A 27,339-nucleotide genomic window follows, 5' to 3' on the forward strand; every position below is an offset into this window, starting at 1 on the left:
TAGAAAAACACCAATCTGCGCAGCGCTGCTGCAGCCACAGGAGGGCGCTATGACTCCACTGTACCAGTGACATCAGCACATACTCACTGACACTTGTGCTGCAGATGATAAAGTACAGGGTTTTTGGGTTTGGAAAAGCTTTTGAAGCATTAGAAGAAACACACAGTCCAAACCATTTTGAATCAAACTATTTAAAGTCTTACATTAACCATTATCTAAAATATAATTAATCGAGCATAAAAAATAGCTGCAGTAGTTTTGAACACATTAAAATGTCTTCAAATGTCTGTTATTTGTTTAAAAATACAGTAAAAACAGTGAAATATTTTTCCAATGTAAATCAGCTGTTTTAGTAAAGTGTAATTTATTCCTGTGATCAAAGCTGAATTTCCAGTCTTCAGTGTCACATGATCCTTCAGAAATCATTCTAATATGATGATTTGATGATCAAGAAACATTTATGATTATTATAAATGTTGAAAACAGTTCATATTTTTGTGGAAACTGTCATAGATTTTATTTTTCATGATTCTTTGATGAATAGAAAGTTCAAAAGAACAGCATTTATTTGAAATAGAATCTTTTTTAACATTATAAATGTCTTTACTGTCACTTTTGATCTATTTAATGCATCCTTGATGAATAAAAGTATTAACTTTTTTTTTTTTTTTTAAATGTACTGACCCCAAATGTTTGGTGATATATGTCATAATTGTGATTTAATCTGTTATATAGACCATATATATTTAGATCCTTTGTACATCACAACGGGAAATAAATATTTTCATTTTGTGTTCTATATTAATATTGATGCAATCGTAGTTAAAAGGCCTAATTTTGTGCCACATTCATATATTATATTTATCATTTTGATGAAAAGGGTTTTTTGTCTATTTAAAAGTCCACAGTCGTACAGAACATCAGCACAGATATGACGACACAACACACTCACGTAAGGCTCGTCCTCCTCGCACTGCTCGTTCGGTGCCTTGGGATCTGCCGTCAGAACCAGCTGCTGGATCGAGCCCTGAAGAGAGAGAGAGAGAGAGAGAGAGAGAGAGGTCATGCACTCATTTCTCCCAGAATCTAATCAGCCTGAAACTGATTATGAAATGAATGTGGAAACTCAGCCACCGTGGCTGTAAATCACAGTACATACACACAGATCCACACAACACAACACACAGAAACACAACACCAATCCACTGCGCCAGAACTCAAGCACTGCTCACAATCACAAGAGTAAATGTTTCATTCATCTCAGCATGAGCGGTCATCATCAGTCCTGCTGTAAATGTTTTCTTAAAGATCTAACGAGATGAAGTCCTGATTAACAGAGGCGAGGTTGGCGAGCTTCATGTGCAACACATCCAGAGGACAAGCACCTGTTTCCCATCCGCTACAGCTGAAAGTGTGGGAAAGAAAGAAAGTAAGGAAGGAAAGAAGGAAGGAAGACCTGATAGACAGCGAAAAGACCAACTATAATGCATCAAATTAAAATTTGCCATAATTATTAAGAATTGTCATAAGCTATAGCGCCCCCTATCGCTGACGAGATGTGAGGCAACACTTTAATAAACCTTCATTAAGGGTTCTTAATTTCACTTTTTTAACTTTAGTTAGTGTGTAATGTTGCTGTTTGAGCATAAACAACATCTGCAAAGTTACGACGCTCAAAGTTCAATGCAAAGAGAGATATTTTCTTTAGCAGAAATCACTTTTTAAGGACTACAACAAACGACTGGTAGGGACTACAACGAGCTTCTTCCTGGGTTGGTGACATCACTAACCCTAAAATTTACATAAACCCCACCCCTGAGAACACACAACAAAGGGGGTGAGGCCATGTTGGGCTGCTTTAGAGAAGAGGAAGAGTTGTTAAAGCTCCGCCCTCTTCTGCTCACACCCAAATAGGGGCAAATTTGACAAGCTATAATAAATGATCTGTGGGGTATTTTGAGCTGAAACTTCACAGACACATTCTGGAGACACCAGAGACTTATATTACATCTTGTGAAAAGGGGCATAATAGGTGCCCTTTAACATTAGTTAATGCATTAGGCAGCCAGAATTAATAATAAATGATAATAATAACAGCAATAATAATTTAAAGCGCTGATTAAACTAAACAAACACTACACAAAACTGACACAGAAAACAATAAGTAGGCTAGTGATAAATATTATATCATGCAATCATTATATCATTAAAATGACTTTTACTAACTAACATTGTTAGTATTTTGATGGTCCATTTTGATGGTTTTACTAACATTGTAAAACCATCAAAATGGACCATCAAAATACTAACAGTTCTCTCACACGTCCACAGCGTCTGCTGCTCCATTAGTTCAGTTCATTTCAGACAGACTCAGAGAACATTGAGATCATTCATTCAAACATCTGATCAGCTCTGCTATCTTCTTCTATTGAAAGTGAGCAATGTCGTTTTGAGTTCAGACTCATTCTAATGTGTTTGCCTGATGAAACAGGAGAACCAAATGAGACCAAGCAAATGTTCCCATGATTATCTCTCATTCCAGAGATAAGAAGTAACACACTCCATCATTACGACAGTAAGGAGTTTCTGACTCTCTGATGTTTCATCACAGGGTTTTGTAACTGGTTATAAAATCCGGTTAAATCTACTCAAAACTTTTGGGAAAACTTGTAATAGTGTCTCTCAAAAGTTTTCTCAAAGAGTGAACTTAGATTTGCTCAGATTAAAAATTTTTCACTTAATAATTTAAATTCTTTTTAATTTTCTGTAATTTTGTGAACATAAAACAGAAAAACTACAGTTCAAATGATTGGATGGTGTATTTATAGTGTCACGTGAAACTGTTTTACAGACGTTTATGCAGACGGACTGCAGCTGTACGAGCCCTCGCTCTCAAACACTCGTTTATTCAGACGAACAGATGAACAGCCTGCAATGTTGACTCAGCATATGCAACTCACATCCACACACTCAACAGTCGGACTCCGGCTGGCCACACACACACACACACACATGTGCTTGTTTGTGTCTATGTTGCTGAAGTATTTGTGTATAAACTGTAAAGCACTCCGATCCGCTGAAAAATCTGCCAGAAACGGCAACTAAACTGATTGACTCTAAACAAAAAATGGAAAACATCCATTCCATTAGACAAAAAGTATCCAAGTCTCACATCCGGGTAGAAACATGTAATGACAGGATGTTACTGCAAAGCAAAACACTACAAAAAAGATGCACGGTAACACTTTATTTTGAAGGTCCCCTTTAGGCATTCTGTTGACCATAAGTAACGTCACACCTACATGTCTACTAACACTCATTAGACTGTTAGGTTAGGGTTCGGATTAATAGAATAAGTTGACAAAATTAAGTGTGTCTTCATTTAAAGCGATAGATGAAAAAAACTGCAGTGCTTATAATAAACAGAATGATATTGCGCGCTGGTGTGGACGTACGTGTGTGTGTGTGTGTGTGTGTGTGTGTGTGTGTGTGTGTGTGTGTGTGTGTGTGTGTGTGTGTGTGTGTGTGTGTGCTGTCTCTTGGCATCTACACTGAACTACAGTGAGACAGCCGTGTGTCTGGCCTCGTTTCCAACGATACTCATCTGGTCAACGAAAAAGAATGAAAGATCGCATTTTGTAACCAACTAGCACAACTGTTATGCACTATTTAATCTCCCAAGCAAGATTTTTGACTACCGGCATGAAGTCTGGTGCACATTGTAGATGTTTCTAGCCAAAAACAGACTGTCCTTCCTATGTCCAGTTACTGTTTTGCTTCATTTAACACTGTGTCCAAATTAGACGCAATGCAATTCCAGCTGCAAACGATCTGTCTATCCACACCAGATGTGAAACTATGAGACGCGACCAAATCAATCAAAACTCACAGCCAATCAGAAGAGGGTGTGGGTGGAGTCTCTCTGCAAGCGCACCACATTTGCAAACAAATCAATCAAAATTCACAGTCAATCAGAAGAGCGTGTGGGCGGAGTCTCTCTGCAGGCGCACTGCACTCAAAACCAAATCAATCAAAACTCACATCCAATCACAAGAGTGTGTGGGCGGAGTCTCTCTGCAGGCGCACTGCACTCGCAACCAATCAATCAAAACTCACAGCCAATCAGGAGAGTATGAGGGGCGGATTCTCTCTGCAGGCACACTGCACTCGCAACCAAATCAATCAAAACTCACAGCCAATCAGAAGAGCGTGGGGGCAGAGTCTCTCTGCAAGCACACTGCACTCGCAACCAAATCCTTATTTCCAAGATCTGAGGTGATTTATCTATTTTCTATCCCTAGTCACTGTATACTTGCATTGCATGGAAAAGAGCAGCTTGGACACTGTGCTAAACATTTTGTTTTACGTAAGAAAGTAAGTCATACAAGTTTGAAACAACATGATCAGAGTAACTGAAGAAGCTCCATTTTGAATGAACTATCCTTTAAAAGTGTTTTCTTCCTTTTTGAGAGAAGAGGACAGGGGGAAAACATAAATTCATGCACTTTAGGGTCCAAAAAGGGAAAAAAAATTAAAATACAAGTCAATTCTCATGTCTCCATTCATATAAGACTGCCACGTTGTCGGTCTTGTGGCGAGGCTGATGTTGTCCAATGTTGTTCAGAATGTGAACGAGCCACAAATCAATGTCTTGGCGTCTCTGCTGTGAGCACCGACGGTTATATGGCACATCTGTGTCATGACGTATCTTGAACTGCTTGTGCTAATGTATGCACTTTCATTGGTTTAGAGACCATGCATGTCAATTGTTGTTTTCCTTTATGAAAAAAAAAACAACCATGCACAACCATGATCATCCCAACATTCCTGTAATAAACTGTGTTTAATGTGCTATGTAACTTTATTGTGGTTTATGGTATTATACTGTGAGGAAGTTCAGTTTTAAGATAATCAGACACAAGCCGGTCTACACTACAGGATCTACTATGAAGAAGCTGCATTAAAACCAACACTCAGTGATGTTAAACAGACAGACATGATCATTAAACACTTCAGCTTTGTTCCAAACCTCGTAAACAGCCAAAGCAGGGCATTAAATGCATTTAAAATTTAAGCCTGTTCTATCCAACAATATCTCATGGAATAATCATACAAATATTCACTCTAATCTCACATAATGTCCTTGATACAAAATGTGTGTGTATGCAAACATTAAATAATAAAATAGTATTTTAAAATAGAACATTTCCCTTTCAAGGGAACTTGCGCTGCGTCGTATTCCGACACTTTGGAGAATCCCTTCAACGTAAGCACTCCTGAAGCACGTGTGCAATTTAGTCCAATTCTGATTGGTGCAACGTCATCCGATGACGTGTGTCGGCGGAACGCGGAAGCTATAAAAGGTCCCCGCTGAGGACGCTCTGCTCACGGCTGGCGCTCTTCAGTGAAGGAGTCCAGCTCTTCACTCCCCGTAGCTGCCGAGGCAGCCCTGCGACTTTGTTCATGGGGTTCGCAGATGGAACTAGAGGAAGGGCTTGAGATGGCTCCGGCCCTTTCTCGGCCCTCAACCTCTGGTTCCAGCGCTCAGCCACGGGATCTGGAAGCCCGCTCTGCGGCTTCTTCCATCTCGAGGGAGCAGTTGATGCTGGGCTTGTCTAGCTCTAAAGAGCTGGATGTGCTCAGCATTGAAGCGAGTGATTTGGGTGACTCGCCAGTCCAATCACCACAGTTTGAGGAACTAATGGAGGTTGTCACTTGTGCTGTGTGCACTCGAGCGCTTCCTTTAATCAGCTCCACAACCTCCAGTTTGGTCCAGGCTTTCGAGTCCCATGGTTCATAATTATTCCTCTATCGTGGGACTCAAGGAGAACAGCTATGGGAGGATGCCCAGGGTTGAAGAGATGTTGGCATCTTATCTCTCCCCTGACTCTGCGTCATCCCTGAAAGCCCCGACACTGCCCACCAAACCGTGCCACATAACATCATCACTGGTGGGCAAGGCATATATAGCAGCAGGATAGGCTGGCGCCTGTCTTCATACTATAACCATCTTACAGGTGTATCAGGCCGACCTGCTGAGGGACTTAGATGAGGGTGAAGGTGTGGGGCCTGACGTCATGGCCGAGGCTTCAGCTGTACGCATTTCCCCCGATCTCTCTGCTTCCGGGAGTTCTAGAAAGAGTTCGCCAGGCCAGGCCTGGGTCCCCCTTCTGGCCAGCCCGAGTTTTGTTTTCGGACCTGGTAGCCCTCCTTGACAGCCTCTCATGGGAGATTCCCATCAAGAGGGACCTCCTAACACAGGCAGGGGGCTTGATATTTCACCCTCGGCCGGAGATGTTGCCCCTGAGGGGGATCAGCTCCTAAATGCAGGTCTCTTTGCTGAGGTAGTAGAGACCAAATTCAATTCTAGAGCTCCCTCCACGAAGAAACTTTATGCTCTGAAATGGAGAGTATTCACTGCTGGTCTTTCATCATCCACAATTAAGGTTTACATGGCGGCCATATCTGCCTTTCATGCACCATTAGATGGTCATGTCTAGGGAGACACCATCTTATAACTCATTTCCTCCGTCGTACCTTGAGGATGAGGCCTACGGCTCAAGTCAGAATTCCAACCTGGGATCTGACTGTAGTTTTGGAAAAGTTATCCTTGGCACCCTTTGAGCCGATGGACACGGCATCTGACAAATGTATCGCTTTAAAGATGGTGTTTCTGTTAGCGATCACATCCCTTAAGAGAGTTGAGGACTTACAAGCTCTGTCAGTTGCCCCCTCCTGTCTGGAGTTTGCTCTGGGTGGCGTCAAAGCTATTTTGCACCCGAGACCTGGTTATGTACCTAAAGTGGCCCCACTAATGTGGCCCGGTCTGTAGTCCTTTAGGCCTTTCATCCTCCTCATGTGTCGGCTGATTGTGAGAAGCTACAATTACTCTGCCCTGTTAGAGCACCTAGAGGTGTACGTAAGAAGGACCTCTCAATGGAGAAAAATTGATCAATTGTTGGTATGCTTCAGGCCCCCCAAGAAGGGCTGCCTGGCTACCAAACCTACTATAAGCAGGTGGATTGTCAAGGCTATTTCTATGGCTTACAAGGTGCACAGGTTGCCTTCACCTCTGCCTCTCAGAGCACAATCCACACGAAGTATGGCATCTTCTATGGCATTCCTCCAAGATATATGTAACGCAGCGGGGTGGTCCTCCCCGCACACCTTTATAAGGTGCACCTTTATAGCCTGGACCTGCTGGCCACTCCGGGGTCCCAAGTGCTCATGTCTTGAGCTGTACCTTAATTGCTTCACACCAGGACAGGCATTTTGTCAGCATGGCGACATGGGTATATCGTCCCCGAAAGTGTCGTAATACAGGAGTGGCTTGCTTCAGTCGATCAGAAGGCTAAAACAGCTGTGATGCTGGCTCCTTTTAGAGATTCCGCATTCCGCCAGCACACGTCACGGGATGACGTTGCACCAATCAGAAATAGACTAAGTTGCACACGTGCTTCAGGAGTGCTTACGCTGAAGGGATTCCCCAAAGTGTCGTAATACGACGCAGCGTCTCGTTCCCTCGAACCATGGTTACGTGCATAACCTGAGACGATCAGTTTCCAATTTAAATATATATATGTTTTTATTTCATAATAATTTAATGGTTAAACGAAAAGCATGGATGAATCACCAGGGGGCAGAAGATGCCATTAGTTTGTAGTAATGCATTAACTAACAATGAACAATACATTTGTTAAAGTGTTTACTAATTGTAAAAACACAACAGTTCATTGTTAGTTCATGTCAGTTCAGATCCATTAAACAATGTGAACTTTTGATTTAGTGATAATTTTTGTGACTAATATAATAGTAAATGTTGAAAATCATATTAGATAAAACATTTTTTATTGTTAGTTCATGTTAACTAATGTAGTTAACTAATGTTAACAAATGAAACCTTATTGTGAAGTGTTGCCAAAATCAAGTGTTTAGTCGAGTTTCTAGTGCTCTCCACTCTGAGATTTATTCTTATAACGAGTGCTTCAAGTAACCAAACAGTCACTTAAGATGCAGCTCTAGAAGGCGAGGGTTTGGATCAGAACTGGTGTGTAAATACTCCTTCCCAACAAAAGCCATCAGGTAGAAACTCACCACGAATCGCTCCAGCCGAGTTCCTCCAGCATTCCCGATGAAGATGCCGGAGCTGGGCTGGAATGAGAGTCTGTCATGACTCCGGCGGAAGGCCACGCGATGGTGCTCCTCACAGTCCATGTACAGCTTCACCTCTTCTCCCTGAACGGCCAGTGTAAATCTGGCCCATCGTCCCGTCAGCTCACCCATCTTGAACGAAGCCGCCTCCTGTGTGTGTGCGTCGCCGGGTTCACTGTAGTAAAGAACCACACGCTGCGATCCATCCTCCACCGGCGCCAGCGCCACTCCCAGCTGAACGACCTTCTGCAGCGCATCAGTGATAGCGAACAGGACTCCTCCACGCCGAGTGATGGGTTTGGCCGTAACGATGATGGCGAAGTCGCGAAAGAACGGGTCGGGGATGAAGGACCGAGTGAGGCGGCCCACGTTAGCATCCGGCCCGAAGCTGTACGCAGGGAAGCCCTCGAAGCCAGTGATGAAGGCGACCGAAGGAGGCAACGGCACACCGATGAGCTCCGTCAGGTCCAGCTGCCCGCTAGAGCCGCTTTCTGCACAGAAACAAACAGAGAGCAAATTACATGTTAATACAGGGCCATTATACAACCTCAAGCCACATGAGCCAGTAAAAACATGTCTACAGAATTAAAATAATAAGCCTAGGTGAATATGTTGAGCTGTGGTGCTTGTTTGAGCTAAATTTGCATGCAATCTCTGAATTTTCAGCATCATTACTCCAGTCTTCAGTGTCACATGGTTCTTCAGAAATCATTCTAATATGCCGATTTGCTGCTCAAGAATCATTTCAGATTATTATCAATGTTGAGAACAGTTGCTTGAGGAATCAGAGTTTGACTCCAGCTTGTAAGATTTTCCGATCCCATCTGCAGACAATGCATGCTTTACAAAACAAAATACAAGACATTATTATAAGCTCCCGTGTAAAAGTATCTTTCCTTCTCTAGCATTTCTTCAAAGTCTCAGTCCAGCTAATTCATCTCAAAATTATATTCACTCCATGCATTTTCCTGTTTATGTGCTGAGAGGCGGCCAACAGTCCTGCAGTTTTATTACCACACACACTTTATCTGGGGTTGTAAACTCCTTCCAGGCCTCCCTGCAGGTCCTACATCTTCATTCCCCTCCACTTCAATCGGCTTCTGTTTCGAGGAAAGAACTCTCTGTTTCCTTTGCAGATGAGAAACCAAAACAGCCCCATATGCCCAGAACTAATGTTCCAGACCCTGCGCTAATCACAGATCAGCATCATTTACATTTAACTAACAACCCGAGCACATCAAACTGAAGCCGTATCAGCAGATGCTTGAATCATAAGTCCTCGTCACTGCTGAAGACCTGGATCCACACACATGGTCTTGATTAGAGTCGAGGAGACCCGCACAAACAATTGCAAGCTCTGTAACGAGACACAATCATCTGGAAGCTGTTAGCGTGGGCTAATAGAACTGCTGCGAAGAACGTGCCTGTAAATGTGGACTTGTACCTTGAGGGCACACAACAGCCCAAAGCAAGAAGCGCCACTGCTGTCTAACTCACACGACAACTTAATGGTAGAACTATGGGTTTCTGCTAGTATACTAATGCTAAAATATGCTAATGCCAATTTATCTCAAAAAGCATTCTGTCCCAAATGGAGTTAAGGAATTTCCCATTTCAGGTTCATTAGCTATGTTTCCATCCATGGTTTTTCATCCCATGTGTTCAAGAGAACAAAATTGTCACTTCCTGGGAAATTGGTGCAAAATATCAGAATAAAAATGTTAGTTGCTGAAATCAGGCTCTTTTTCCCTCCATCATAAATGAGTTGCATCTCAGAGTGACAAAACGCAAAAAATGCTGTCATGTTCTCTTGCGTTCGGATGCTGGTGTTTGGGAACGCAATCGTGTGAGACACTTCTGCAGGGAATTATACCAAATCATTCTGATGACAGACTTTGGCTCAAACTTTTCAGAACCACCAACCAACATTTGAGATGCTGTGATGCAATTGGATCCACTGGATAGTCCAGTTATCCAATCACAGCCTCTGCTGGATTGGATTGGATAAATCCCTCAAAACCTCACCTGAGGTTTTGAGGGATTTATTCGGTAAATGTGTTTCCCAACGTAGTTTGGATGGAAACAGCTATCGTTAAGACTGTTTTACGTAATGATATAAAACAATCTAAACACAAATTTATAAGTCAGTGTTTATACACAAGATTTCACTGCAGCTGGGCTAAATAAAAGCAATAAAGAGACTATGAAGTCAGAAAGCTGGCAATGGGACACCAAAACCAGCTTTGGTTACGGTCACAGAAGAGTCTTGCAATCGACTTGTATATGATCAGACGCAGTGTGCAGACAGGGACATATATAGGCCTACATTTTATCCTAACATCATGATGTTGGGAAAAATTAATGTTCATGTTGTTAGTCAACAACACAAATGCTGAATTTCAGCTCGTCATGTTGATCAGAGACTGTCGTTAGACTCAACATCTGCAGGGTGGAGCTGACGCCCGCTTGAAACCAGGATTCCAATCAAGGTCGGGATCTCGACTCCAACACAACTATACACCAGTGAGAAGCACGAGGGAACGGTGCGTTTAGATGAGAAAGGACTTTGCAGGTCAGATATCATGTTCAGGATTATTCTTTGGAAGTTCGAACGTGTAGGGCGGAACTTTTATCTGTCAGTTGTTGATTGGATTGTGAAAAAGGAGAGTAAACCAAATCAGATGTGAGGCAGATTATTATGTAAAAATTATTTTTCCTTTTATGAAGAGGAAATAAAAGGCATTATGATGTGCACTTGAAAGGTTATGTGGAAATTTTTACCTCTTTACATGCATAAATTAATGCATAGCTTTGAGACTTGTATGCATCTCAGTGCACATGTTAACGTGCACAATCTTATGCCAATTACGCTTAATAACCATCATGTAAGGTCAGGTCAGTGTTGCATGTAAACACACTCAATAATGACACCAACTATCTATTTTATTCTATTTATTGACATGGCCGTTCATGAATCAAAGACTTTATAGATGTTCCCAGTTTCACTAGTCTGTTGTGCAACTAGTGGAAACACTTAGCAAATATAAAGACATTTGAGTATTTATTGCACTTTTATGAACAGCGAGGTGACTCCAGAGCAGATGTGCCGACAGCTGAGTGGCCTGAGGATCGGACAATCCAAGGCTTCTGGATGAATGGATGAAGGTTTGAGTTATTGGGCTCTCAGTGGGTCGAGGTCAATGTCAGGATGAGTAACAAGGAGCACATTATTGCTTATTTGGAATGTTTTCTGTGGAATGGACCAAAGTTTGAAGTCCTGTCTGTGGGCAGATGTGTTTATCACATGACCACAGGACTTGTTAAAACCACCAGATGAGCTGATGATGCTGATCACTGACTCTGAGCTCATCATGGCTCTCAGTTGTGATTTTCTGGAGCGCATTACAGTATATGAAGTGACTGTGGAAATGAGCAAAGGCAGCAGAATGAAGGGATCTCTGAGGTCCAAAATGAGGTATTCAATTTGGCAAATCAGTTGATATAGGGAGGAGTGTTAAGTCCTTATTCAGTGCCCTGAATCTATAGAGCGTTCCCATGAGCCTCGAGCTGAATGAAGGATGTGTCTTCCGTCATCCGTGAGGATTGTCACTTGATGAATACCAAATGTATAACAAACAATTCATGTTATATTTCTGAAAAATTCATATTTTCTAAAGTATAGCACTAGTATAGCATATAAAATAAGTGAATAAAAGTCCAATGAGCACAACGGCATCTGTTTTTGGTAAAACTTGGCGAATCATACTGTTTATTATGGGTTTAGCAACGCTGACCTTCACTTCAGGACACAGAGAGACGAAGCCAAATGGGCCTTATCACAGTCTGAACAATTATGAACTTCAGCCACTCCCTTCAGAAACCTGCTCAAGAGTCGATGCCAACCAGAAATATCTGCCATTTACCAACATTTCCCTTTTTCACCCACTTTAATCCAGACACAAACAGTGGATTTCCTACCGGTGGCCTTTGATTTCAGTGTGTTCAGCAGGGAATCGGTCAAAGTGTTATGGTCAAAGATTATGATTACTTGTACAAATTCACTTGGCTTAAAAACCTAACAAGTTTAATTAACTAAACTATATCGTCTTGTAATATGTGATGTTCTATTGGAAGAGAATTTGATCTTTGTTTATAGCTTTGGTCAGCATTAAACTAGTATCACAGATTACAGATGCTGTAAAATCTGTGAAATGATTGGCTGCACTGACATTTCAATCACACACTGTACTACTGCAGGGCTAAAGAACAAACACACACAGCTTTCATTTCTACCACCAAGGCATAAACAAGCATGCATTCTGGGATGTCTGTGGTTTTATACATTGCTGAGGTTGACTTTTCCAGCGAGGAGCTCAATGAAGCTCCAGTCAGCCTTGAGTTTCAATGAACTTTCACATAATAACATTACTAGGAGAGCAAAGCAAACTAATTCACCGCACATGTTTCATACGGCCTCTGCTTTATCATGACTGTGTCATAAATCTGCAACAGTTACAGAATACCAACATTAAAACTCATGGAAAATTAAAAGTTGTTAAATTATGTCATTCCCAGAGACCTAATCTAATATACTAGCAGTTTTGAAATATTTTGTTTCTCAGATACTGACAACAAAGCATACACTAATAAGTTCACACAAACCACTGAGTTACAGCATCAGTTCTCTTCTCTGATGATGAGGGCGGGGCAACCTGTCACTCACATGAGATCCACTAATAGCAAACCACAACCATCCAATCAATTCCCCAAGGACAAAATCAAGCCCCACCCTACATTTGTTCTTGTTCCAGAAGCCATTTCACTCAGATATACGTCACAATAGAGAAGAAAAGTCTTCCCTTTCATAGAAATAGCAGTTTTGACATATTTATCCATTTTTAGTGCGTCACAAATCCTACAGTTTTACCAAATGCCCTTTCAGTATCAACTGGTGTAATGCTTTTGCCTGGAAGTGTGAATGAGAAGGCTAATTATTTTCATATTTTCTGAAGTAAATGTATTGCTGACATTATATCAGGTGGTTGCCAGAGTAGTTGATATGCAGTTGCTAATAGATTTTATGTGGTTGCTACTCTTCTGGATGGTTGTTATAGTGGCCCAAATCAAAAGTGCCAGTTTAAGTCTATGGGATTTTTTTCTAGAACCAAGAATGAGAGTCAAATTTAGGAAAATATTGCAAAGTTTTACAGTTTCTCCAAAACAACGCCTCATGAAATGTCATTTATGACGTCTGCTGTCCTATGGAATAATAACACACTTTGTGTTCATTAGATGTGAAATCACTCACTGAATGGCAGTTCTGTGCAAACTGTGCCATTCTGACTAATAAATGGCCTTTAACTGAGGAAAGGATGGACAGTTACTCAGATCACATGACCGCTGGACCAGCAGCAGCCCTGATGAGAACGACACAAGCGTGAATCAGTGTGAACACCACACAATCACAAGTGCAATCTGAAGAGAAGCATCTTGCTGCAAGTTTATATCACAATTCTGACTTTATAACTCGCAATTCTGACTTTATATCTCGCAATTCTGACTTTATATCTCCCAATTCTGACTTTATATCTCGCAATTCTGACTTTATATCTCGCAATTCTGACGTTATATCTCGCAATTCTGACTTTATAACTCGCAATTCTGACTTTATATCTCGCAATTCTGACTTTATATCTCCCAATTCTGACTTTATATCTCACAATTCTGACTTTATAACTCGCAATTCTGACTTTATAACTCGCAATTCTGACTTTATATCTCCCAATTCTGACTTTATATCTCGCAATTCTGACTTTATATCTCCCAATTCTGACTTTATATCTCGCAATTCTGACGTTATATCTCACAATTCTGACTTTATAACTCGCAATTCTGACTTTATAACTCGCAATTCTGACTTTATATCTCCCAATTCTGACTTTATATCTCGCAATTCTGACTTTATATCTCCCAATTCTGACTTTATATCTCGCAATTCTGACTTTATATCTCGCAATTCTGACGTTATATCTCGCAATTCTGACTTTATATCTCGCAATTCTGACTTTATAACTCGCAATTCTGACTTTATATCTCGCAATTCTGACTTTATATCACGCAATTCTGACTTTATATCTCGCAATTCTGACTTTATATCTCGCAATTCTGACTTTATAACTCGCAATTCTGACTTTATATCTCCCAATTCTGACTTTATAACTCGCAATTCTGACTTTATATCTCGCAATTCTGACTTTATAACTCGCATTTCTGACTTTATAACTCGCAATTCTGACTTTATATCACGCAATTCTGACTTTATAACTCGCAATTCTGACTTTATATCACGCAATTCTGACTTTATATCTCGCAATTCTGACTTTATATCTCGCAATTCTGACTTTATATCACGCAATTCTGACTTTATAACTCGCAATTCTGACTTTATATCTCGCAATTCTGACTTTATAACTCGCAATTCTGACTTTATAACTCGCAATTCTGACTTTATATCTCGCAATTCTGACTTTATATCTCGCAATTCTGACTTTATATCTCGCAATTCTGACTTTATATCTCGCAATTCTGACTTGACTTTATATCTCGCAATTCTGACTTTATATCTCGCAATTCTGACTTTATAACTCGCAATTCTGACTTTATATCTCGCAATTCTGACTTTATATCACGCAATTCTGACTTTATATCTCCCAATTCTGACTTTATATCTCGCAATTCTGACTTTATATCACCCAATTCTGACTTTATAACTCGCATTTCTGACTTTATATCTCGCAATTCTGACTTTATAACTCGCAATTCTGACTTTATATCTCCCAATTCTGACTTTATAACTCGCAATTCTGACTTTATATCTCGCAATTCTGACTTTATAACTCGCATTTCTGACTTTATAACTCGCAATTCTGACTTTATATCACGCAATTCTGACTTTATAACTCGCAATTCTGACTTTATATCTCGCAATTCTGACTTTATAACTCGCAATTCTGACTTTATATCTCGCAATTCTGACTTTATATCTCGCAATTCTGACTTTATAACTCGCAATTCTGACTTTATATCTCGCAATTCTGACTTTATATCTCACAATTCTGACTTTATAACTCGCAATTCTGACTTTATATCTCGCAATTCTGACTTTATATCATGCAATTCTGACGTTATATCTCGCAATTCTGACTTTATAACTCGCAATTCTGACTTTATATCTCGCAATTCTGACTTTATAACTCGCAATTCTGACTTTATATCTCGCAATTCTGACTTTATAACTCGCAATTCTGACTTTATAACTCGCAATTCTGACTTTATATCACGCAATTCTGACTTTATAACTCGCAATTCTGACTTTATAACTCGCAATTCTGACGTTATAACTCGCAATTCTGACTTTATAACTCGCAATTCTGACTTTATAACTCGCAATTCTGACTTTATATCACGTAATTCTGACTTTATAACTCGCAATTCTGACTTTATAACTCGCAATTCTGACTTTATATCTCGCAATTCTGACTTTATATCTCGCAATTCTGACTTTATAACTCGCAATTCTGACTTTATAACTCGCAATTCTGACTTTATATCTCCCAATTCTGACTTTATATCTCCCAATTCTGACTTTATATCTCCCAATTCTGACTTTATAACTCGCAATTCTGACTTTATATCTCCCAATTCTGACTTTATAACTTGCAATTCTGACTTTATATCTCGCAATTCTGACTTTATATCTCACAATTCTGACTATAATTCGCAATTCTGACTTTATAACTCGCAATTTTGAGTTTATATTACGCAGTTCTGACTTCATAACTCGCAATTACGACTTTATATCATGCAATTCTGAGAAAAAAGTCAATTATAGCTTTTTTATTTTTTATTGAGTGGTGGAAACAAGCTTCAACAGTAGAGAGAGACCCTACACAAGAAATCACACAATCAGGTTTACATTTTTAATAAAAATATATATGTGCATGGTGCCCCTGACCAAATAAACAATTATTATTTCTATTACAGTGACTTAATAAAACGAAATCATTGTAACAGGGGAAGCAAGAGATTCTGTGTCTGTTTGTTATGACTAATAATGATTGATAACGTTTGGCAGAAGATCCTCTTGTTTTAGCAATACTGCAGTTGTTCTGATCCTTTGCTAAAGCTACGAACCATCTCTTGAGTCAGATTCAGTTTCCTCCAAGTTTCTGATTAATTGACCGCCAGCTGTGTATGGAGACAAAGTAAAAACAAAGAAGACAATGGACTGATATCAGCCTCAGAGGAACCAAAATAATACAGATGCTGTGGAATTAAAGGGAGCGTGTTTACCGTGGCACACGACGAGGCGCTGACGGCAGGACATCAGACACGGCTTATTAGTGCACATCTGTTTCTCTGTTCATTATGTGGATCTGTCACGACTCCCTTCAGATCCACAGAGAAATCATTCCACTAAGATCTGTTTATACCTGAGCCAGGGTTGCTGCACTAATATTAGCTTGATCTGAGGGAAACCACAGGGCAATCCTGCCAAAATCAGGTATGGATAGAAAATCATTTTAAATGTTTCTGAAAGAGTCTCTTCTGCTCACCAAGGCTGTGTTTATTTGATCAAAAATACAGTAAAAACAGTGAAATATTATTCCAATGTAAAACAGCTGTTTTCTATGTGAATATATAGTAAAGTGTAATTTATTCTTGTGAACAAAGCTGAATTTTCAGCATCATTACTCCAGTCTCCAGTGTGATCTTCATGATCCTTCAGTCTTCATGATCCTTCAGAAATCATTCTAATATGATGATTTGCTGCTCAAGAAACATTTATGATTATTATCAATGTTGGATATGAAGGGCATGAAAGACATGTTAGCAGCAGACGGACACTCCTCGAGCTGCACATTCTTGTACCGAATCCAAATTTTCAAGAAACAGAAGCATCTGTTCTGCATCCTGAACGCTGAGACTGCAGGCCAGCGTTCCACAGGCTGGTCAGTCGCCACTACCTGGCTAAATCAAGCCTCCTGGATTAAAACGGTAACATGAGTTTTCAAACACAATCCTCTGCCCTGACACTCTCCAGATCTGGGTAGTGTCTCCTTTATTGGAAATCCTGTCAAGCTCCAGAGTCCAGGGCTAATAATGGAAGATAAATGCACTTCCATCTCAGTCTATAAGGAGATCAGGTGATGCAGATATCACAGAAGAACAGGCTCTCGGTCATTTCTGATTCTCCGTTCAGACACTGACAGGTACAAACATGCAATTTCTTGCTTATAAAGTGAAAAAAATAAAGGAGAATTTTTGGGATTTTTTTAGAGGAATTTTAAAAGCCTTGACCAAAAGACATGAGACTTACAGTTTAAGACTTACAATTTGAGTTTGATGATTCAAAATTATGTTCCTGCTTTCACGGTAAAGCTGCTTTGAAACAATCTGCATTGTAAAAAGCGCTATATAAATAAAGGTGACTTCACTCACCTGCTCTCTTTCCTGCTTATGAGGGGCTTGTGGAGTTTGTAACTCGTGCTGTAGCCAAGTTAAACATCGACTGGCCGGCCGAGAAGCAGGAAGTGTGTCATTATAAGTGCTTCCTGCCTTGTAAATCGCAACCCCCATATCGAGGCATCGAGGTCCTGGAATAAACCTTTCTCAAGGCCCCGATATACTTCAAACGAAATTGAAGAATGAACTGATGTGACGTCATTTCGAACAAAATCAGGCCAAAACAAAGTGCGAACACTCAGGAAAAGTTCGCTCCAGCTGCAAAACACCTTCGTACTACCATTGGTACATGGCAATAACGTAATAGGAGGTGTGCGCTGAGGCTCCGCCTTCTTTCACGCAGAACTCTTCTCTGACTCATTTCATCTGTTGAGTCCGTCGATGTAAGATCTCCGCAGGTGAAAACATGAACACACTGGATAGCCGCTTTATAGTAGAAAACGAAGTTGTGCTTCTGATGAAATGAGGCACTGACACTGTTTTCCTTGTTTGATACTGTCAAGCCGCTTGCTTTTAAGCAATCTATTAAATAAAATGCCATATAAATAAATGTGAAGTGACTTTACTGGAGTGCTAATTTGCAGAGCTTGTACTAACATACCCATGTTGTTATGATCAGATGCTTTTCTTATGCTTTCTATAGAAAAATCCTTGTTGTTTTCTCATTTTTGTTGTGTTTATTTTGTTACTGAGAGGAAAGCGCGCAGCACACATTTACATATTTACGATCTCAGCAGTGTGGGCGGTGTCAGATGTTCGATAACAGTATATCGCTGCTCACGTATTTTGAACTTCGTTTTACCCCTAAACGAAGAACATAAAAGAACTTCACTGTGAGTATATTGGGGCCTTTAGCCCCTGTCTTTAGTCCAACTGTCTACTCTTCAATCATGGGGCTTACTAGTTATCTCTCCCTAGTCTGCATCGTCCCTCAAGACCCCAACAAAGCTTATGTGGCCACTGGTCAGGCTGGAGAATACCAAGCCGATCTGCTCAGGGACATGGATGAATGTGAGGGTGTGGGTCCCAACATGGTTAAAGAGTTGTGTCAGGCCACAGATTTGTCTCTCTGGGCCACACCATCGGCCGATCCATGGCAGCTATAGTGGCCATGGAGAGGCATCTCTGGCATCAAAGCAATTCTGCACCCTAGACCGGGTTAGGTGCCTAAAGTTCCCACTAACATAGCACACTTGGTAGTTCTGCAGGCGTTTTGTCCTCCTCCATTTCAGTCGGTGGACCAAGAGAAGCTGAACTTGCTCTGCCCAGTTAGGGCACTTCAGTGCTACATTCACCATTCTGCCCAGTGGCCTAAGACTGATCAGTTGCTGGTTTGCCATGGTTCACCCAGGCCCCCGCAATCCTCACAATCCAAGCAGATAATAACCGAATGGATCGTTGAGGCTATTTCTGCGGCTTATGAGGTGCGTGACCTTCCTTTGCCTCTAGTCGTAAGAGCCCATTCTAAAAGAAGTGTGGCAGCCTCTAAGGAAGGGGTGCAAAACTCAGTTCCTGGAGATCCACAGCCCTGCAGAGTTTAGCTCCAACCCTGCTCCAACACTGTAGTTGTCAAATAATCCTGAAGGACTTCATTAGCTGGATCAGGTGCGCTTAATTAGGGTTGAAGCTAAACTCTGCAGGGATGTGGCTCTACAGGAACTGAGTTTTGCTTTACTGTCAGGAGAGAAAATAAATCGATGCATAGCAAATCGAGAAATGATTCTGGATCAATTCTGAGATTTTCCGAATTCATTGCGATTCTCTCTCAAATCTCAAATCTGAACTTAGTTTTTAACAGCAATTCCTTACACACACCTCTTGAACCTTCTATAAAATAATAAAGTTCGAAAAGGTTGAAGTGAATTACGAGTGTGTTTGCAGTGGGCTGTTTATATAATCTTGCGTCATAAAAGCTTTCTGAGGTGCAAGTACATTCTCAGACTCAGCCGAATGCACAAGCGCTCTTCTTCATGAGCATTTGAGTGTGTGGTTAAAAACTAGCCTAGAGCGCCATCTGCTGTTAAAAACTAAGCTTAGAATAGATTTGAAAGAGAATTAATCCACAAATCAAGAAGCATCGATTTATTGTTGCAGCCCTAGTTCCCATAGTGTCAACATTCTGGCGCAGCATCTCGTTCCCTTCTCAGGGAATCTGGGTTACAGTCATAACAGAGACGTTTAAGAGATATAATACGGTAATGAGCCAAATACTTTTTAAACAATACTAATAAACTTGCATTTTGATTATTCAACGAATGAATTACATGAAATCCAATGAGTTTAAGAAATGTCAAGATAAGCTCAAGGAAAAAAAAGATTTTCAAAATTATTAAGTAAAACAAATGGCATACCTGCATTTCTAATGATAATATCAATAAATAAAGCTACTTTTATAAAATAAATACAGCATTAGTTTCCTTCTAGGTCAGTAGTACACTCAGGATTGTGGACAGAGTGATTCAGAAAGCCAAAAGAAACTGGAGTTCATTTCTGACTCGTCATTTACATTGGCAAAGAAATCATGGAAAATCCAAGGAAAGTTGAAGTCAATGCCATGTAGGGTCAGAAAGCACTCGAATATTCTCACTGCACCACTAATGCACAAACAAACAGTCAATATAATACAACATGAAGCTGAAGAACCAGCAGCTCACGGTGGAGGCAGTATATAGTGTAGTTGATGTAAACATCACTCCGGCTCTACGGCCAACAGCTGTGTTTAAGCAGCTGTGAGCTCACAAACTCGAAACAAACTGTTATAGGAATAGCAGTCGAACCTAAATTACTCTCACCTTTGGCAGCCTGCTTCCAAAATGCAAAGCCTTTAAGCTTAAGTGTGAAGCTTTCCAAAGGAACAGGAAGAGGAGAAAAAGAAACTGAAAAGAATAATGGAAGGAAAATGGGAACTGACTGTGATCTTACGTAACAGGCATGACAGTTTTCAGGAAAGTTCTTGCGTCTTGTGAAAATTCATTCCATAACATGCTTGTAAAATTATACACACACAGTATAAAATCAGTAAAGTGCGATGCACTGATAAATTCATCAATGCACCCCTAAAAACGCTGGATGAAAACTGGCATGAATTGTACCAATGAAAACTGAAGCAGACATTTTATATTCCTTTCCAGGGGAAAACGGTTATGTTTCCCGTGATGTATGAGGCGAGAATCTTCAGCTGCAGTGAAGCCGTCATTTTTTAGCCTGTTCTTTATGAAGAATCCCAGTCATCCTAGTTGCAAAACCACAGATGGGCCACGACATACTGATTATCCTTTATGATTCTTAAGAGTTGCAGTAAAACAACCACAATCCCAGACCCACTTATCATTGCACAATTATGATACAGATGGTAAAAACTCTCTCTGCAAACCATTCATACAACACAAAACAGAAATTAGCCAACTGTAAGTAATGTATAATCAGTACTATATTGGTTAATGGCCAATCAGACTTTTTTAATCATAATGGTTGATATTGTATATTTAAATGTGAATGCTCATTTCCCCTATTTTTATATTTAGATTAATTTTACCATCATCTATCACTCACTTAATTTTAATAATACTGTTAAATGTTTAGCAAATCAAAATATAATTCTGTGATGCCTAAATTTACTTAATAATTTAAATTTTTAGTGTTTTATTTTTTAAGTGCCCCTATCATGGTATTTTAAAGGCTTTTCATTTTGTTTTGTTTTCTCCTACAACAGGTTTACATTCATCCAAGGTAAAAAAAAAAACACTTTAATTTTATCATAATATCCACTGCAGCATCGGCTTTCAGTGTCTGAAATGTTTTGTTCGAAGATTCGGTCTCTCTAAGCTCCGCCTTTCTGAGAGTCTGCTCTGATTGGTCAGACGGCCCAGTCTGTTGTGATTGGTTGGAAATGAAATGCTCATTATCATATCTGAATCTCAGCTCTTGATACACAGTGATACGAACAGTAACGATGGTGTCGGTTTTACCGTATCAATCTCATCAAAGTGGATTTGCTTTGGCAGCGTCTTCTCGACATGAACAACATGAACCAAACTCACTAGCTGCATCCAAAATTGAATACTTCTCTAATATATAGTACATGAAAAACAGTATGCGAACAGAGTAGTATGTCCGAATTCATAGTATTCGAAAAACATTAGCCGGATGACTTACTACTTCCGCTGAGATTCTGAAGTGCGCATATGATGGACAGTTTACTATCCCATGAAGCCACGGGAGAGGATTTGTGAATGGAGTTGAAGGGACGTAACTGACGCTGGTAGGTCATGTGACAGTAACAACCTGGCGGATGTAGTACATCTGAATTCATTCATACTACACCCATTCGTACTATATAGAACGTACTTTTTCAATGGTCGTGAAGTAAATTTAATTTCAAATGTAGTATCTACTCAACAGTACGCCATTTCGGACGCAGCTTTCCAGTCTCAGATACAACTACAGTGTTTGAGGGCGGGGCAAAGCAGACGCTGTTCACCAGCAGCCAATGGGCAGATATTATGCAGATGAGTTACAAACCTACATAGGTTCAGCAGGAAGTGAGACTCGAATTACCGATGACTCGTTTCGGCAGTTTAAAATCACTTTCTTTTAGGAGACAATAACTTTATCTACACTTTGATCTTTAAAACTTTGCAGACTGTTTACACTCACAAACAGCTTGATTACACACTACATGAAAGGCAATAATAATAGGGGTTTGATTATTTAGACAATATAGTTAAGAATTTTAATATGAGCCATTTATCAATTATCAGCCATAGCATGACATAATAATCCTTCTTCCAAATGTCTCTCTTTTGCCAGCTGTGTAACAACAGCTGATTATAATTTCTGAAAAGTCAGAAATGAGAAAACTACACACCACTGAGGGACACTTAGCAGTAAACCACTTACACATCTGCTTGTGCCGGGAGATTTACACACACACACATACAAGAACAAGGCTTTTCTAGCTTAAGGAGGAGCAATAACTTGGAGCACTGCATTTGATTAAATTTCTTCAATCCCTGAGTGCGTAGGGAGAGTTTCCCAAGAACTTCTCAATTACAAACAGCTCTTGCGAAGCCTACGGCATCCTATGAGCCTCATTTTCCACATCACCCAACCTGTGCTCGTCCATTCTTGCTCTGTTTAGGGAGGCGTCCGTCTCTAGGTCACAAGCTCCATCTGCATCTACATCTGTAGTTTTATGGTTTTCCACATTACAGCTAAGTGCACTTGTGGACGAAAATGTCCAAATGTTACGACTTTACACAGTCGCTGGGTACATCTCAAAGGTATAAGCATGACATGCTCCACCAAATGACAAATTGAGTTTGAAACATTACACTCAAATAGTGTGATCTAATTATAAAATGATTATATATATGAATTTATATGTGCTGGTCTTGTCTAGCCTCATAAATCTGATTTAACGAGAGACCTACGGTTGCTGCTCTTTGATGATTGATGAACTTAAACTTGTGTTTGAACTCCACGTGCGCATCCACATATAAATCAGAAAATCCAGCTGTATAAATCTAAACCTGAGGGTCTACAAATGATCTGGAAAGCATTTGACAGGTTTGTGGCAGTCAGACTAACTTCTCTGGTTATATATGACATATGAGGTGTTACAGCACAGATACTTCAGGAAAAATAGAAACAGGAACTCATAGAACATTTTTCAATAGCTTTTCTGCTTCTGCACCCTGATGTTTCCAGGAAAAAACACTGGATCTGCACAGTTCCAGTATCTTTAAATGAAAAACAACTTTGTTTGCTAATCTTAGCTGGTTAAATCTGGAGTTTAGCTGTGTTAGCTATAAAGGCCACCTGATTTCTCATCTTGACCAATCCAAAACCCCAAAAAACCCATCAAATTTGGCAGATTCTTTTGAGGAAGAGATTTGATGCAAGATTTAAAATCGTACTTGTAGGAAAAGTATCATGCTCACTAATCACGACAACCACAAAAACCAGCTGAACTCAGCAAGCATCAAACAAAGCCCTACTGTGGCTCTTTTCTCCATTTCTCAGATTACCCCTCGCTCTGTCTAAATCCCATAAATCCTCCTTATGACACCTGCTTTCACCGGCTTCTCCAAGCTTGCATTGCTTCCTTTAATCGTTAATCTCTTCTATACTGTTTGAAAAGCAACACTAAACTTTTTGAGCTTTGAGAAACACCGTCATCGCCAGAAGAAGTCACAGGAAAAAAAAAATATATAAAAGGGATAGTATACAAAATGTAAAACATCTGTCATTGCAGACATGATATTTCCCAATATAATGCAAGTGAATGAGAACTGAAGTGTTCAAGCTTCAAAAAGGACATGAAGGCACCATTAAACTTTCATAAATGTGCACTATATTCCAAGTCTTCTAAAGTCACATTTAAAGGGGAGCTATAATGCCCCTTTTCACAAGATGTAATATAAGTCTCTGGTGTCTCCAGAATGTGTCTGTGAAGTTTCAGCTCAAAATACCCCACAGATCATTAATTATAGCTCATCAAATTTGCTCCTATTTGGGTGTGAGCAAAAACACGCCTTTTTTGTGTGTGTCCCTTTAAATGCAAATGAGCTGCTGCTCCCGGCCCTTTACAGAAGAGGGCGGAGCTTTACCAGCTCACGCTTCGGTCGCTCAACAACAACAAAGCTGGAGAATCTCATGCAGACAAAATGAGGATTGTCAGTAACGGTGTTCAGCCTTACATTGTTCAAACCGGAGTCGACACTGATGGAGAGACTCAGGAAGAAGTTACAACTTTTAGACGTTTCTGAATGATTAGTGGATAAATTTACGTAGTTGCTGTGGAGTTGATTCAACTCATCGACTAGCATGTGCCGTCATGTTAATCTTTTCTGCATACCCAGCGTCAAATTGACACTCGTTTGTGAAGCAGCCCGGCGTAAAATGACGGCATGGCAACAACACTCGCGGGGTTTATGTAAATTTTTAGGGTTTGTAATGTCACCAACCCAGGAAGAAGCTCGTTGTAGTCCCTACCAGCCGTTTGTTGTAGTCCTTAAACAGAGAATTCTTTAAAAGAAAAAATCTCCCTTGCTTTGAACTTTGAGCATCGTAACTTTGCAGATGTTGTTTATGCTCAAACAGCAACATTACACACTAACTGCAAAAGAACGATTTGTTCACAAATCAGACATCAATGCCTCTCTTATTAAGTCTATATAAAATAAAATCTATATATGAATAAAACTATCGTATGGATTCAGAAGATAAGGGATATAACGCACAACCACTTTTATACTACCGACCCAGTCCTAATTCACTTTCATTATAGAAAGAATCAGTAAACCAAGAACATGATAAATGATCATTAGCCTATATGCCATAAAAAAAATGGATCATCTGACCGTCTCTGCAAGTGGCTCAAAGTAACGAAAATAAGCGAACTATGTTGAACTCTGCGTGGGGTAAGAGCCTCTGCTGCCATCACAAACACACCGCCGGAGATATGTGATGAATGGAAGGATCATCCGGTCCGCTGTCAGCCACTGTTACCAAATATACAGCCGTTTGCCAGTCTAACATTGAGATACAGCCAAGAGCTTTACAGTAAACACTGCTGCTTTTCCAGTAGTGGAATCTCTGTGTGCTCAGTTTAACTAAAAATAAATCCCTGGATTTAATATGCCGTTTTGGACATGAAGCGACTCAAGCCCAATAAAACTCAGCATATTAGCTTTTTTAATTATTTAAACTAAAGAAAACACATTTAGGAAATGAAATGGCCTGGGCATGACCATAAAGCAGCACATTTTATTTATTACATATTACAAATTGTACATTCAAAAAGCATCAAATGGCTACTAAATTGGAACACATTTCAAGTGCTTAGAAAGCAATCTGCCCATTCATTTTCTCAGTCTTGCAGAAGTTTTTATTGCTTTTTCTCTTAATCTGATGTCCTCGACTAGATGCCTGGGAACTTTTGGGAAGACTGTCTTTGATTTGGCCTCTAGTCTCGACTTCCAGAGGCCTAAAGAGTTCCTTATGAAAGAGCTAGTGTCTTTTTTACTTTTATAGGGCCACCAACAGCATGTCGGCTCTGAATCAGCAAAAATACCCCTGAGGATGCAACTGCGCAGATGATCTGAGGACCTCGAAAAAGAGGTGTATGGTTTCACCACCCTTTGCCATCCAGGCTTGTCTTGAGAACCAATGGACCACTGACTTTTTACAACTATAAACATTAAAGTTGTTTTCAAACTTATTTATATGGCTTTACTTTTCTGAGGTTTGAATTTGAGAATAATGTGAAATTACAGTCAATTCTGATTTGCTGCCACAAGCATGTTTGAAACTGGAATGAAAACAATAAAGAAGCCTTCATTTCATTAATCATACTTTTCCACTTTTAAGAGCGAAGAGCTGTTGTTTTGAAAAAGGATCAAATCATATATCTGACCTCATTCCGTGACTCTCAGTTTGAATGGAAAACAACTCTTATAAACCATGAGCTTTTATATAATAACTCATAGTGCTGGCTCTCAGTTATTGTAGCTCTGAGACTGGCAAAAGCTTACAAATCCTCAGTACTCATCTTGCTGGATCTGTCTACTGCATTTGACACAGTTACCCACCAGATCCTCCTGTCAACCCTCATGACGAAGGGCATCTCAGAAACTGCCTCTCAGGTAGGTCCTTCAGGGTGACTTGGAGGGGTGAGGTGTCTAATTCGCAACATCTAGCTACTGGGGTACCTCAGGGCTCAGTGCTTGGACCGCTTTTCTTCTCCATCTACATGAAATCACTAGGATCTGTCATTCAGAAACATGGCTTTTCCTATCACTGCTATCCAGCCAGATGATCCAACAGTAGCTGCTCGCATCTCAACCTGCCTGACAGACATTTCTTGCTGAATGAAGGACCACCACCTTCAACTCAACCTTGCGAAGACAGAACAGCTCGTGGACTTAGCCAACCCTTCATCACAACTTCTCCATTCAGCTAGGTTTGTCCTTCCAGGACAGTCAGAAACATTGGAGCTGTGATTGATGATCAATTAAGCTTCACAGACCACATTGCTACAACTGCCCAGTCCTGCAGATTCGCCTTATATAACATTAGGAAGATCAGGCCCTTCCTATCGGAGCATTCGATACAACAACTCCTTGTCAAGCTCTTGTTCTATCCAGACTGGACTATTGTAATGCTCTCTTGGCAGGCCTTCCAGCATGTACTGTCTCGCTACTTCAGACTTATCTGAAAGTGAACGGAGCCTTGTGGTGCCATCCCAGAAAGGCACAAAATCATTCCCTGTTGGTGGAATGACCTGCTTAACTCATCCCGAGCAGCTGAGTCTTCATAAAACAGCTAAAAGACATCTTTTTCCTCAACACTTGACCCATTAATATTAGCACTTACTTTTTCTATTTCTATTCTGTTTCTCTATTTATTTGGGCACTTGCCCTCTTGTTGATTTGATTGCTTCTATTGTTCTCATTTGTAAGTCGCTTTGGATAAAAGCATCTGCTAAATGATTAAATGTAAATGTAAACGGAGTAATGATGCTGAAAATTCAGCTTTGATCACAGGAATAAATGACATTTTACTATATATTCACATAGAAAACAGCTATTTTACATTGGAATAATATTTCACTGATTTTACTATATTTTTGATCAAATAAATGCAGCTTTGCTAAGCAGA

General features: G+C 40.1%; 1 protein-coding gene across 7 annotated transcripts in view; it reads right to left on the bottom strand.

Moving 5' to 3' along the window:
- Positions 1-27,339, bottom strand: part of col15a1a (collagen, type XV, alpha 1a) — an 80,147-nt gene that overhangs the window by 37,609 nt on the left and 15,199 nt on the right. For all 7 annotated transcript variants that reach the window (XM_051882876.1, XM_051882879.1, XM_051882878.1 and 4 more), the window contains exons 3-4: positions 8,095-8,642; positions 953-1,027 (exon numbers count right to left, since the gene is read on the bottom strand). In XM_051882876.1, the coding sequence (XP_051738836.1) occupies positions 953-1,027; positions 8,095-8,642 (623 nt within the window). The remainder of the gene's footprint in view (positions 1-952; positions 1,028-8,094; positions 8,643-27,339) is intronic.

Source organism: Ctenopharyngodon idella, chromosome 23 (genome assembly GCF_019924925.1).
Source record: "Ctenopharyngodon idella isolate HZGC_01 chromosome 23, HZGC01, whole genome shotgun sequence".
Taxonomy (NCBI): domain Eukaryota; kingdom Metazoa; phylum Chordata; class Actinopteri; order Cypriniformes; family Xenocyprididae; genus Ctenopharyngodon; species Ctenopharyngodon idella.